We start from the raw sequence: 14,602 nt of genomic DNA on the forward strand, positions 1-14,602 counted from the left end.
GAGGAAAATAAACATAAGACCCTGTCTTATTTTCGGGGAAACACGGTACTTATGCAGCGCTGCCAGGTTAATGGTACTGCAGGGCGGCTCCGGCCCGAGAACCTCCCTTGGTTCCCCCTTGACGTCACAATCAAGGGTGGACCCTCAGTCTGGCCCTCAAGGCTGCTTTTATGTCAGACAACTGCTCACAGTGCTCTAAAGCCACATGGTGTTCCTCCGTTTCCACAGGGCTCGTCTGAACACTCTCTTTGCCAGCCTCCCCACGCCACTGATATTTGCTCTTGAAATGCACATCTCTTAAAATCTAGTTCCTCCATGCGACATGCAGGCATATTTTCCTGCACAAACGTATGTTCTCATTCCCTGGAGCTGTTGGCCACTGTGTTCTGTCTCCCTGTTGCAGCTGTGCTGTTGTAGGTGGTTTCTTTCTGCCCTCCCCAGACTGTAAACTGCTGCAGGGCAGGGATTGTCTCTTCATCATGGTCACATTTCCTGCACCTTCCACAGAGCAGGCACTTGGGTGTGTGGAACTGAATTTGAAGTGGAAGTCACGCAGCATGCACACCAGTGATGTGGCTCGCTTTTTAATGTGCACCTGCTGCGGGCCAGCCGCCCTGCGGCGTGACCTTGTTAGTGCCCACAGAAGGAAGTGTCATTGTCCCCACTGCACAGGTGTACAAATGGGCTCAGGCAGATCCTCCTGACCAAGTGCTGTCAAAGCCAGATTGGAACTCGAGGTGCCCCTGCTCCCGAACCGCGCCGATGTGACCAGGCTGCGCTGGTGGAAACACGCATGCATACACAGCGCCTCTGCCACGTGACATGCGTGTGCCTGTGCTTGCACACAGCTCTACCTGCCTGCATGTTAGAATCACTAGGGAGCTCTGAAAATATAGATGCCCAGGCCCACCTCTCACAAATTACATCCGAGTCCAGGGTTGGTAAGGGGACAGGCACTGGCGTTTTTCAAAGCTCCCCAGCTCATTCCAGGCTCCGCCACTCAGGGCAGCGTGAGAAGGTGGGTGCACCTCTGGGAGGGCTCCTGAGGGCAGCCCTGAGCTTCCGCTGCTGCCCTAAGGAATTGCCCTCTTGTTCCGTGAGTGCCTGGTAACCTTGCCCCTGGCTGGCACCTTTTGAAAGTGAGGAAGGGCTCGTATGTCCTTGGCCACGGCCTCTGAGTGCTTCCTGTCTTACTGCGTTTATGACAGCATGGGCTCAAGTTCTTTCTTTTGGGCTGGGTGTGACTCGGGGACCCTGAGAGGTGAGCCTCCCCAAAATGCAGCTCACATTCCCCAGGTGAGGAGAGGGTGTTTCTGTGAACTGGAAATGAGGAGTTACTTTGAATTTGAATATAACCTAAGAAACAAACTCTCCAATCTTTTGAATGGGGTTAGGCTTGTTGAGGACAGGAAGTCCAGTAGAGCTGAGGTTCTCAAAGTGGGGCTCCCCGATAAGCAGCGCCAGCTTCACTTGGGAAATGCTTATTAGACATGCAGATCCTCAGACCTGCTGAATCAGAACTCTGGGCTTGGAGCCCTGGAGTCTGATACCCTCCAGGGCTGACTTTGCTGCCAGTACAGGTCGAGAACCTGGGTTCTAGATTGACGGTGAGTGTGAGCCTGGACGCCTGGGGGGTCGGTGGTACTTCTCCCCAGCTGGGCGTCAGAGGCAGTGGGGGCTTCATAAGACCTCGGACTCCAGGTCTTGTCCCAGGCTTTGGGAATCTCTCTGTTTAACAAGTGTTCCAGGAGATTCTGAAATGCACATCATTTTTTTTTTTTTTTGAATTGTGGAAGTAGAAACCTAATAAATACTGCATTCTTGTCATGATAAACTTCGTATCCACTGGCCCGGGATAAGGGCACTTCCTCCTTCCTTTTCCTGCGGGAGCCGCTACTCCTTTCTCTCTAATCATCAAGACATTTTTCACCAGCCCTGCTACCCATTAAGTAAAGACGGCCATTCCCTTTAACATGCATCTTCCTCATTGCCGGGTCGTTCCCTGCCACATAAGAGCCACAAGTGGGCTTTATGGCCTCATGCATACTTAATTAGTCCATCTTCTCAAAATTGTGTTTTAAGTGAGTAAAAACATTAGCCTCTGATCTAATTGATCCACTAAGCATCATTTCAGAATCTTTATGTGACTTAACTGTTGACCCGGACTAGCGTCGCTGGGGCCTGGGAGAGGGCACAGGTCAGCGATGGAGAGACCCTGCTACTTCCTGTCCCCGCTGTTAGTTGCTCCGCGGAGAGCAGATGTGAGCCAGGACAAGCGCTGCAGGCGTGGGTGTTAACTGTCTCTGGGAGAACTAATTATTTTTTGTTTTGCCCACAGCTGTCTGTGTCCCCACCACCCTTATCTGTCATAACTGTGCACACCTGCATGATATTTTATGACAGGGCACACCTGCTGAAACGGAGCAGTTGTCATGTTTCAGATTGTCGTCTGGTGTGTATGTCATTAAGCCTCATGGCAGAAATGAGACATGGCTGGCTTCTGTTCCAAACCTTCCTCTTATTTTGTGACCCTCCCCCGCCATGGTGGAGGTTGCAAAGATGCAGACCCCCCATGCTGCTCGAGGTGACTCTCCAGGGGACTCTGCTAAGACGTGTCCTTCTCCACTTCTGCATCCAGCCTCTTTTGGGCCTCACACAGAGGCCTCCGTGCAGCTCCCCAAAGTCCCCCAGCTCCCAGGCCGCCTTCCTTTGTGTTCCCACACTATATCGCTATTGTAAACCCCTGTTCGAGCAATTATTCCATGAGTTTGTTTGTATTACCAGGGGAAAAGGTGAATATGTTTTTACTTGCCCAGACCTTTCAGAGAGAACTTCTTTGGGAGTATTTGAAAGCCATTTGAATGAAGTCAGGACTAGCTAAACTTCTTTTCTTGACAATTGCAAATACTCAGCAGTTGAAAAATAATAATCTAATCACATAACTAGGGCAGAGTGAGTCCTGAGCTGGCTTTGACTTGGTTACAAAGCACAATGGAAGCAGGAGTCAGGGTTGGGATGCTGGCAATAGAGGGCGTACTCGGATGTTATAGCGCTGCTTTGGGGAGAGAGACCCCAGCAATGCGCGTCATTTTGTTAGCCGTGTGCTGCTCACCCCCGTTAGAATCGCCTGGGGAGCTCTAAAGACATCCCGGGGCCCTGGCTGTTCCCTAGGACAATTGAGTCAGAAACTCCAGGTTGGGACCAGGTGCCTCTAATCTGCAGGTAAGGTCAAGAACCACTTGGCTAACGGAGTCTGTTTAAATGTGTGGGTTTGAAAATGAGGCTAAGAGGAATCACCCGGCTACACTGTTATTTTTACAGTAAAAGGAAATAGAGGCATGGTAACAGCACGAGTGTACACTTGTGTGCACAGAGACGTGCATGGGCACTGCAGAGAGGCTGTGGATGCACAGGCGTTTACAACAGTGTCCACATTTACACATTTAGAGGAAGGCTAGGTCCACATGACTCTCCTTACTGCCCTTTCCCTTTTGGACACTCCCAGTCGGTCAGCAGACCCAGCCCAGCCTCCCAGAGATAGAATTCTGCCCTAAAATGCTTCCCACATCTTTTCTTGTTCATGTCCATTGCCATCGTATTGACTCGACCCTTTCTTGTTCTCTCAATAATAGCCTAGCTGTTTTCTCTGCCGGCCCATTCATTTATTTACATTTCCCCATCCATTCACCACACCTGGTGTGACTCATGCTTTTAAAACCTTTGATGTTCGTGGTGCCCACAGAAATAAGATGATGATAATAACAGAGCTAACCTTTATTAGCTTGCGTTCACACATGTGTTGTTTACTCCTGCTGCCAGCTCTGCAAGGCAGCACTAGCCCTGTTTTACACATGGGGAAGCCGAGGCACAGAGTAACTGGGCCCTGGTCACCCAGTGTCAGGGTGGACCCAGGTGGCCTGGCCCTAGAGCCTCTGCTTCCCTGCCCCTCCCCAAGTGCTCCTGCCATGTAGGGGAAGGCTGCCCTGTGCTAGCAGACTTTTCATACATCATTTCCAATCTTCACATCCATTTTGCCAGCTAGATATGATGATACCTATTTTGCAGAATCAAGGTTGGGAGAGGTTAAATAACTTGACTGAGACCCCAGACCTGATTAAGGAAATAATAGCAGAGATTCAAACCAGGTTTTCAGCACTCCACGATCTGTATTCCTTCTGCCTCACTGCTTGGGATTGTCTAAATTCACCACAGTGACATTTGTGGCTCTTTATAATCTGTACTAACCGCAACTTTCCAACTGTGTTCTATTCCATAGCTAAATCATGCCACCCGACTTTTGCTCATGCTGTTCCCTTTGCCTGAAATGCTCTTCCCTGCCCAGCAAGGGCCTCATTCAGCTGTCAGATCTCCCACGACAGGGACTCTTGTCCTGCTTACAATACCCTGTATGGAACTTGCATACAGTAGGAGAGAAACCAGCTCAGCTTCTTGCCACCCCAAGAAGCCCTATATATAAGAATGCACCTCTTCCTGGTGCCCTCCTAGTGTGATCTTTGCATCACAGACATAACCTCCTGTCCCTTTGTGTTATACCTGGGCACATGTCTACTTTCCTGTTAGGTGGCATCTTCAGACCAGGTGTCCTCCCTTCCTCATTTTTCTATCTTTTGTGTCTAAAGCACTGCCAGGCCCATAGCAGATGTTCAGTAAATATTTGTTAAACAAATGTGGGGCAGATAAGAATACAAAAAGCGGGGAAAATCATAAAAATATTCACTGGGAGGGCCTTTGGCAGGGCTATAGTGCCTAAAGCAGTCAGGGCTGTATTTACCCGGGGGCCTCTAGGGACATCTACGTTGTTTGGAAATTTCCAGAAGGAAGCAAAGAGCTAATGATTATCCTACTGGGCTTAATCTAGCTTGTCCATTTTGCCACCTAGGTTTTTCAGTTTGTTTTCGTTTGTTTTATTTAGGTTGGCTTTGCTAACCTGGTAATAAAAAGCACCTGCCTCCTATGTCCTCCCAGCATGGACTTTGTACGTGGCATATTTTGGGGAGCGTGTGCAAACTGTGGGCTTCAGGGCTTTCATAGGACTTCTAGGGCCCTCTATAGTGGTGGCGTGTGGGGAATAATGCTTGGATAGAACCTTTCAGGCTGGAAACAGGTGGCAAGAAAAAACGTCTTTGTGCTTGGGAAAGTGAATTCTTTTAACCGTTGATTTAGGGTTATGATACCGAGTAAACGTTTTTTCTTTTTCTTTTTTTTTCCTGATTCTTAGGATTTAATTCAGTTTGCACAGCTGCCTTTACACCTGTGTCACTAACGCCAGGTGGTGAGGTCTGGGAAGTGCCCAGGGTGCTGGGGCTGGGGGGTGGGGGGGGGAGACTCCCAGGGGTGCTCTTTGATCGGCCTTGACCTGTCCTCCTGTCCTCCCCCCCCCCCAGGTGAGCGTCCTGACCACGCTGGAGCGCAGGTTCAACCTGCAGAGCGCCGACGTGGGCGTGATCGCCAGCAGCTTCGAGATCGGGAACCTGGCGCTCATCCTCTTCGTGAGCTACTTCGGGGCGCGCGGGCACCGGCCGCGCCTCATCGGCTGCGGCGGCATCGTGATGGCGCTGGGCGCGCTGCTGTCGGCGCTGCCCGAGTTCCTGACGCACCAGTACAAGTACGAGGCGGGCGAGATCCGCTGGGGCGCCGAGGGCCGCGACGTCTGCGCCGCCAACGGCTCGGGCGGCGGCGAGGGGCCCGACCCCGACCTCATCTGCCGCAACCGGACGGCCACCAACATGATGTACTTGCTGCTCATTGGGGCCCAGGTGCTGCTGGGCATCGGTGCTACCCCCGTGCAGCCCCTGGGGGTCTCCTACATCGACGACCACGTGCGGAGGAAGGACTCCTCGCTCTACATAGGTAGGCGCTGCCCGGGCTCGGGTGTGTGTGTGTGTTGGCAACCGTGTGTGGTGACCGTGGACAGAAAGGTGGCCCTGGACTCTGATTGTGCCAGGGCACTGGTCCTGGTTCTCAGACTGGACGGCACACCTTGGGGTTTGTGGAAAACGCTGATTCCTGGGTCGCACCCCCAGAAATTCTGGTTGTAGTTGGTCTGGGCAGCAGCAGCCTGGGGGTAGAGCATTTTTGTCTTAAAGCTCCCCAGGTGATGCTAATGGGCAGGTGGATTTGAACTTCGCTGTCCTGGAGCACGTACAAACTTTGGGAAGATGCGGTCAGGAGGAATGCTGTGTTTATCTGCTCTGTGTGTGTGGATTTGGGGCTATCTGGTATTAGCCAAGGTATATGTGGGGTGTACACATTTGAAACCTCAGCTTTTAAGAATCAGAGTGATCTCCTGGTCATTGTCCTATTGCAGCTCAAAAGGAGAGGCGATTTCATTGCCAGCGTTTGGTATAATTCCAAGTTGGTGACTTCTGATAATTTTTTCAATAATGGGGTTATATACATGGGCACAGGATATTTAGAAAGAAATAAGGTATTTCTGTTTTTTGTTTTTAAATTTATTGTGCATGGTTGCTGATATTTTATACCAGATTGGGAGAAGCCACGTGCAGGTCTAGGGTTAAAAGACTCCTAAGTGGCAGGTTGTTCATGTGGCAAACGGCATTCTCAGGAACTTCTTGTGGGCACTGTTGGAGGGCCATTTGTAGGGTGAGGGCTGGCCTGCCCAGCATCTCTGTTACACAAGGTATATTCTGTCTCCCACAAGCTATTGGATTATTCTGACACATCCCAGTTACTGAGTGCTGAGCTTTGAGAAAATTACCTCCACCTGGGAAAGCTGTGTGCCTCCCAAAAGCAGTGTGCCTTGAGGTATAAAGTTAATTATATCATGGAGGTTTAAGTTAAAATAGAATTTGAACTGGATTTGACATAAAGCTTCCTGCCTGTCAAACTGCCGTGTTACGCTGCCCAAGCTTTCTAAGATAGGATGGTTTGGAACTAGTACACGCTGGAATAAAGGCTTTTATTGAACAATTGCGTTGCAGATGTTTCAGCTTTCTGTGATCGGGCTCAGGGCAGAACAGATGGAGAGTATGTGCGGCCCCGACGCCAGTGAGCCTGGGCAGGGCCTGCCTACGGAACGCAAGACAGCTCAGGCCACGGAGGGTTAGGGTTTCCATTGTTGTGTCTAAGTGGGTATGGGCTGGGAAGGGGACTAGGGGACTCATTTACCTTTCGTTGCCTTTAAAGCTTGAGTGACAGCCACTCCATGTGAGTGTTTTCTAGACCAGGATGTGGGCTACAGCATGTAGCCAAAAAGGTCTCGCGAGATCCAACCAGCTAATTGGTCTCTGACTTGACTGATGCCACTCTAGGGGCCGGGGAGAGTTGTTTTCTGGTAGCAATAGCAGGAAGTAGATAAATCAGAGCACAGGGAATGAAATGGGCAGTGAAACGCTGAGTTCTTGTCTCTGATGATAGAATCAAGCAGAAAAATTTCTCTCCAGAATCTCCCCGAAGTCATACCAGTGCTAAATCACCCCTCAATCGTGGTTTCCTGCAGGAGTCTCTGAACACACTTCTGAAAGTATTCCCTGATGAGTTATGCTGTGTTATTCCCCACCTCTGACGGACTTGTTTTGTTTGTGCCAAGCTTTAGGATGAGGAGGCAGTTTGGTTTGGGGCTGTGGGAGTTGGAGGCATGGACAGTAGGGCTGGCCATTCCCAGCAAGGGGCCTTCTCGGATTCTGTGGGCTTGTCTGTAGGATTTGTGTTGAGCCTTTGGTAGGAACAGCTGTTCAGTCAAATTTCTATTTGGACACCCTAATTCCTTCCTCTGATGGTTAAGTTGTCAGAAAGTTGGGAGAGTGTCTATTTGCATGGTGCATGGACATCTTGGTGGCTCTGGTACATGTGACCAAATTCCACAACATGGTAGCACATGGCTGTGAAGATGGCCTCTCTGAGTCTCTCTGAACTGATTTCATGGGTCTGTGTGTATAGGGAGCAGCAGAGAATAAATAAGCCTTCTGCACAGATTGGCCTCAGTAGGTGGCCTTTTTCTTCTGTGCACGGTTTGAATTCTCCAGGAACAATTTAAGAAGACCGTGGCATATGCAGAACATAACCAGTTCATTCATTTATTATACAAGCCATGAAAAAGTGTTTGTGATCACAAGAATATTGCAGCACTTACCTCCTGTAATAGGGAGCTAGCTCCTGAAGCCATTTAACTTTGCTTCAGGAACTATTTGGGGGAGCCCGCTGAACAGAATTGATATGAATTTATGGCCTCTTAACTCCCTGCAGAGAGGAGGAAAGTCTCAGATGCTGGGACTGTAAGTGTAAATGTGCACCCATTGGGGCGGAATAGCACTTGCACCCCTGGTTCCAGCTCCTGCAAAGCTGGTCTAGACCAGCCGCCTGGTCATATGCCTGAAATGTGACACTGGATTGGAGATTGAAAGGCTTGTGAGTATTGCACGCGTAAAACACAGGCTTGTTTATGAGCTGATCCTTTTCTGTGGATGTCAGGAGGGAAGGGAATGACCAAAATGCACTGCTCAGGCTGCAGGTCATTGGTGATGAGACTTGTGGCCATGGCATCCCTGGCCATGTCATGCATCCCACCACAGCCAGGGGAAATGTGAAACATTCCATCTTGAATCAAGCTGATATTCTCAACTGAAATGACTTATTTCCTCTGGTGGCTGAGCTGCTGCCAAACTCCTGTATCCCTGGATGGGCCTTTCACAAGGGGCTCCTCGGGCTGCACCATTCTGCAGCCAGTCCTTTCCAGGGTGTGTGTGCAGGCTGGGGTGGGCGGGTGCAGAGCTGAGGGAGCTCATTACTAGGGGACAAACTGGATGAATGGGAACTTTGCTGGCAGGCTTCTCACTATGGCAGCACATGGCACCCAGCCTCACAGTGCAGCCAGACGATGACCCGTGGGTGGCATGTGGCAGGGTTTGTTCCTAGAGGGACTACACGTGCAGGGTGGCAGTGAAAACCCTAAGGCCCCTACTGGGATCCAGGAATCGAGTCTTTGGGAGTCTACGCAGGCTTCTAGCTCCAGGCTGTGACCTTCTATTAGACCAGTTTTCTTAGCTGTCCTTCTGTTTCTCCAAGTTCAAAACACAAGTTTTATGTGCTTTTTTCTGACAGTATGAGTAAGTAGGGTGATGTAATAGACTCTCGTTGTGTCCTTTTATTAGGTTGCTGCATTAGTTGGTTGTTACCTCCTTTTTTTCTTCCCAAGGAGGAAAAAAGGTAAAATGAGAGTGGTAAAGATTTTTTAAATACTTTTTAAACTAGGAATAAAGTTATTACATGTTGACTATTTACAATTTTAGAAATATTAAAAAAGCATAATTAGAGAATAGTTACTCTTAGCTTTATGATGTATATAATTCTAATCTTTTCTCTGCATTGGTATGCTTTTCTGCAAAAAATGTTTGTATGATAAGCCATGTTTTATAATTTCATTTCTCTTAATATTTCATGAGCATTTCTGTTACTAAATATTCTATGACAATACTATATACATAATATTCCCTTGTGAATATATAGCATAATATTTAATGCTCTCTGGTATTGGACATGGGTTTTTAAAATTTTTGCTGTCATAAACAAAGCTGAGAGGTAAACTGATTTGGAGAGGTTAAGTAACTTACAATCATTCAGCTGGATGGAGTAGGGCTCTGGATCTGAGAGTGATACTTATTCCAGGTACATGTGGGATCTGCTCACAAGGCTGGGATGGGAGGTCGAGGGTGGTGGATGGTCCGGGGGGTCAAGTGCAAGGCAAGGCATTCCGCAAGACAGCTTGAAGCCTTTAGGGAATAAAGCTTGCAGGAGCCAGGAAGGCGGGAAGACAGCCACATGCGTCAAATCTAGGGAGAGAGGAGCTACTGGAATGGAGAATGGGTGTCAGAGCCAGAATAGAGAGTTAGGGGTGGAGTGTAGAGAGAGAGGAGGTGGTGCTAGCTAGCAGTTCAGGTCTGGGTTCTGGAAAGAGGTTGTACCACTGTCTCATAGTGCTTTGAGTAGAGATGGGTACATGTCAGAGCTTAGACTCCTGGGGCAGCCGATTTGTTCCATCCCCTGCTCACCTGCCCCCAGCGATGTGGACGCCATACCTTCACGTGGCCGTTCCTTCCATTCTTGCCCTGCAGTAGCCATTAGGACGTTTTCCTTATGTTGTGTTAGAACTAGGCCTCCTTACAACTTCACATACACTGGTTCTGGTTCTGCCCTCTGGGCCCACCATAAAAACTTCTGGTTCCTCTTCTGTATTCTTATGACTCTGCAAACAGTTGAGCACTAAGCTTTCATGGGTAGGGAGGGGGCACCTAGAGCTTAGCTCTTCTGTGTTAAGACCTTCATTCCTTTCTTGATGGGGTTTCCTGCCACCCTTCTGCTGTTGTTTTCCTCCTAAAGAGGGATGCCAAGAGCTGGGAGCTCATTACTGAGGGGACAAATCCAGACAAATGGGGGATATGGGCGCCATATTGGTTTGCTGGTGCTGCTGTGGTTTAAACAACAGAAATGTATTTTCTCATAGTTCGAGAGGCTGAAAGTATAAGATTAAGGTGCCAGTGGGGTTGGTTTCCTTTGAGGCCTCCTTCTTTGGCTTGCAGAGGGCCCCCCTCTCGCTGCCTTGTCATGTGGTTGTCTCTGTGTGTGAATGCCCCTGGTGTCCTTGAGTGTCCAAATGTCCTCCTCTTACAAGGACACTAGCCAGATTGGGTTATGGCCCATCTGTATGAACTCATTTAACCTTAATTGCCTCTTTGAAGGCTCTATCTGCTAATATTGTCACATGCCTTGGTAGTGGCTTCAGTATAGGAATTTGAGGGAGGGTTGCAATTGGGCCCATAACATCCACCAAAGAGACCAGTACCAATCCAGCCCTAGACTCCTGCCTCTTTTGCCTTAACTTTTTTTTTTTTTTAATGAGGAGCTGCATTGTCGTTTTTTCCCCCAAAGTACCTAAGGAATTATTTGAGGATATAGGTTTCTTTCTTTTTTTTTTTTTAACTTTTTAATGTGAAATAATGGTAGAATGACAAGAATGACATTTGAAATAATGGTAGAATGACAAGATACAGGGATGTCCCCTGTACCCTTCATCCAGTTTCCCCCAGTGGTAAAGTCATGCATAACTATAGAGTAATATCAAAACCAGGAAATTAACATTAGTACAATGCATAGAGTTTATTCAGATTTCACCAGTGTTACATGCACTCGTTTGCATGTCTTTGTGTGTATAGTTCTGTGCAGTTTTATCAAATGTGCATGATGTTTTAAAAATGCCTATTGGGATCAAGATGAAACCAGATAATTTTTGAGTTATATATGTTAGGCAGACACACAGGCAACATCAAAACACACACAGAAGGCTGGCAGATTATCCTGAGAGTGGCTGCTTTGGAGAGACTGGGAGCTAGCTGGTGGAAAGGGGTTCTTGGAGAAGGGTTTCCTGAGGGTCCTTCTGCATCCCTGCGAGAATGGAGCCCTTGCCGGATGCCTGAATACACAGAACAACTGCTCCAAGCTGGGCGGCAAGTGTATTAGGCACAAATGTGTCGTGTTTTCTTTGTTTATCACTTATATTGAAACCCAGTGCAGCCCTCTGTGTTCTAGTTAATGATGCAAAGAAAATTATTCTCAGATCTCATCTGCCAAGTGTTTGTTTAATACAAAGGTCACACGGATACCAGCAGCCAGCAACCAAAGAGAACCGAATTTCTTTTCGGAGCTCTGGGATCCAAGAGTTATTTTGCCTCTGATGAGTTTTTATTTTAACTTGACATTGGGTAAAATGTATTTTAACTCTCCAAAGAGTATGGGTCGGATATGGATCAAATACACTGTGACTGCAGTTCTTTCTGAAAAAATAATTAAAAAGGCATCCCTTATGGGAGCAAGCATACCTCATTATGTTCTTGCAACTTCATTGATATTGAAGTTTCCTTCGTTCGATTTTATTTTTCTAAAATAAATGACACTGTAAAAGTGGACAGTTTGTTTTGGCCATATTCGATTTCCTCGCCCCAGCTGCTGGTCACATGCCATTTTCGGAGTGTTTTTAGCAACGTGCTAGGAAACGTGCCTGTGGCTGTTATCTGGATGTTCCATATTGCCTGGGCTCGTAGGTGTTTCTCATTCATTTGCAGCCACTCGTAATTCATGTGCTGTGGTTCACAGAATCGCTGCCGCCTGGGTGACCTTGGACAAGACTCGGAGTGTGGGCTCTGGGGTGCAGCGGTCCTGATATTCAAATCCTGGCCCCGCAGTGGACCTGCCTCTCCCGGGTTTCAGATGAGTTTCCAGCTGCCGTTATTCCTGTTGCCTTATCCGTAAAAGGAGGCTCAAGTCTCCCTCACCAGGTTTTCCCTAAACATTGGGAAACCTGTACACGGTGAGGATCAGTAAATGCTGCCCTGTCCATCTTTATGGACATGGCATCTCCATTTCCAGATGTAGAAATTGAGGCATGGCGAAGTGATTAACTTGTCTACTAAACATGGGGACAGATCTTTTTTTTTTTTTTTTTTTTTTTTTTCTTTTCTACCTGTAATGCTTTCTTGAGGGGACAGATCTTTTGACCAGAGTCCTTGGAACCTGATTTTTGGCCTGGGATGTAATCCATCTTGCAGAGCTGAGAATAGCAACCTCTTCGGTCCCAAATTAAACCAGCAGGGCCCTTCTTTTCCTGCAGACCCCTCCTGTGGCTCATCTCAAAGTATGAGAAGGGCCAGCACTGCCCCAGGCAGCGAGAAAGCCACTTTGTGTTAATTTGGAGGTGCCCCGGAGTATGGCCATTGTCCCTGCATGACGTATTGATTGGCTTTCCGGGTAACATGTTGCTTCTTAACTTGGAAGCATATTTGTTCAATTTTTCAAAAAAGAATATATTCTTATTTGGGAAAAGCAAAAAATACAATAAGAAAACATAAATAATTTGTAATCCAGGTACCTGTAGAAAATTATTATCAATATTTCGGTATATTTCATTCCATTTTTTTTTATTTTGGTACATATTTTTACTTAGTTAAGACCATACAATAAGTAAACCTGTTTTTAAAAATCAATTGGCATATTATAAACATTTTTCTATGTCATAAAAAGTATACATCATTTTAGATAATTGCATGCTATTTTGTCAACCTAGAAATGCTGGAATTTGCTCGTTGGCCATTTAGGCGATGAACATCTTTGTGACTTTAGCCTCATCCACATTTGCTGAACACTTTAAAAGCTCAGGTTAGTTCAGATAGATTCGGTGTGACCTGAAAGCCAGCCTTTTGGCCTTGCTGTGACTTTTTTTCCAGAAGATAAATGAGTTAAGACCCTGGAGTGTCAATGCAGACAAGCTTTGGGCCGGCCATCAGTGCTGGCCCCTTGGTTTGCACCCCCCGTCCACATGTACTCGAGGGCTCAGTCTTACGTGCTGCAGGGACTCAGCTAACAAATGAGAAAGGCAGTATGGCTCCTGAGGGACTGGTCCTTGCCTTGTCCTCCTCGGTTTGTTGCCCTGTGGGAATGCAAAGCAAGTGTTCGCAGATCTTCTGGTGGTTAAGAGAGACTGGAGATGCCCACTGTCCAAGTGGGCTGGTTGGCCATCGCGTGCAGATCCTCCCCACACCCTTGCTGGGTCAGCGTCGGGCAGGCCAGCTCCAGCACATCCGTGCGTGCCACTGGGGCCTCTCTGCTCGGGACCGTCAATGTCAGATAGCACTTGCCTTTTGAATAGCAAATGAAGCAAATACGAAAGGAGGAAAGGGAAGCTCTTGCACGCTGTGCGTGCTGCAGCCAGAATGAAGAGTGTTCTCCTCTGTGGTTCTGAAGGAGGGGGCGTTGGGTTTAGGGAAGGGGACGGGGGTCTTGCACAAACACGGGACGCTGTTTGTGGCAGCAGTGAGGGAACACCTACGCCTGAGTGGGCCCCTCAGCTCTGCTCTGGCTGGCGCTTTCCCTCCTGCTCATAAGAATGGGAATCTCAGAGTGGAAAAGAAACAAAGCTCTTTTTTTTTCCAAGCTAAACGTGGCCAGAGGAAGAAAAATTCTGCTCGTAGGTCCCTGGAGGGAGCATTTGGCTGCAGAGACCGATACCATTTGGGGCTGGTCGGGCCTGCAGATATCTACTGTGTGTTTGAGAGCATCTTTGCAAAGAAACTTCAGATCGCGTAGCACCTGGAGACGACCTAGAGAAAGGTGAAGATGCACGTGAGGGAATTTTCCTTCCAGAAGAATGTTACAGACCCTAGCTCATTACTGCTTTCTTACTGCACCTGACTAGTGAATGTAGATCCCTTTTATTTGCTTTTCAACTGCGGCATAGGTATTGTTCTTAAATAAAAAAGACTGTGGTATTTTTCTAATAATATGCATATTTTTTTTTGTCTTTAGTTTCTAGACTGTTTACTTTTCTCATACAGAATAATCTTGGCTTTGTTTTCTTTTTGTCCTTTTCACCTACAAGAAGCATTCTGTGAGAGGAGATGGGTTTGGTTTCTATAGAGCATCGTGATTTGCTGCTGTTGACAGGAATTTGAGGTTAACATCCTTCCTCTTCCGTGAGAAGTGAGCGCTTCATTGCTAGAGAAATTTTTACTGTTAAAATGCCCCATGTAAGAGTCTTTGTCATGGAGATTTGCTTTTGTCTGTCCAGCACCTTGTT

General features: G+C 47.7%; 1 protein-coding gene across 3 annotated transcripts in view; it reads left to right on the plus strand.

Annotated features, from left to right (window-relative positions):
- The window catches only part of SLCO3A1 (solute carrier organic anion transporter family member 3A1), a 283,652-nt gene that overhangs the window by 52,892 nt on the left and 216,158 nt on the right, over positions 1 to 14,602 (plus strand). For all 3 annotated transcript variants that reach the window (XM_012757050.2, XM_076004789.1, XM_012757051.2), the window contains exon 2: positions 5,406 to 5,871. In XM_012757050.2, the coding sequence (XP_012612504.1) occupies positions 5,406 to 5,871 (466 nt within the window). The remainder of the gene's footprint in view (positions 1 to 5,405; positions 5,872 to 14,602) is intronic.

Source organism: Microcebus murinus, chromosome 7, assembly GCF_040939455.1.
Source record: "Microcebus murinus isolate Inina chromosome 7, M.murinus_Inina_mat1.0, whole genome shotgun sequence".
Taxonomy (NCBI): Eukaryota; Metazoa; Chordata; class Mammalia; order Primates; family Cheirogaleidae; genus Microcebus; species Microcebus murinus.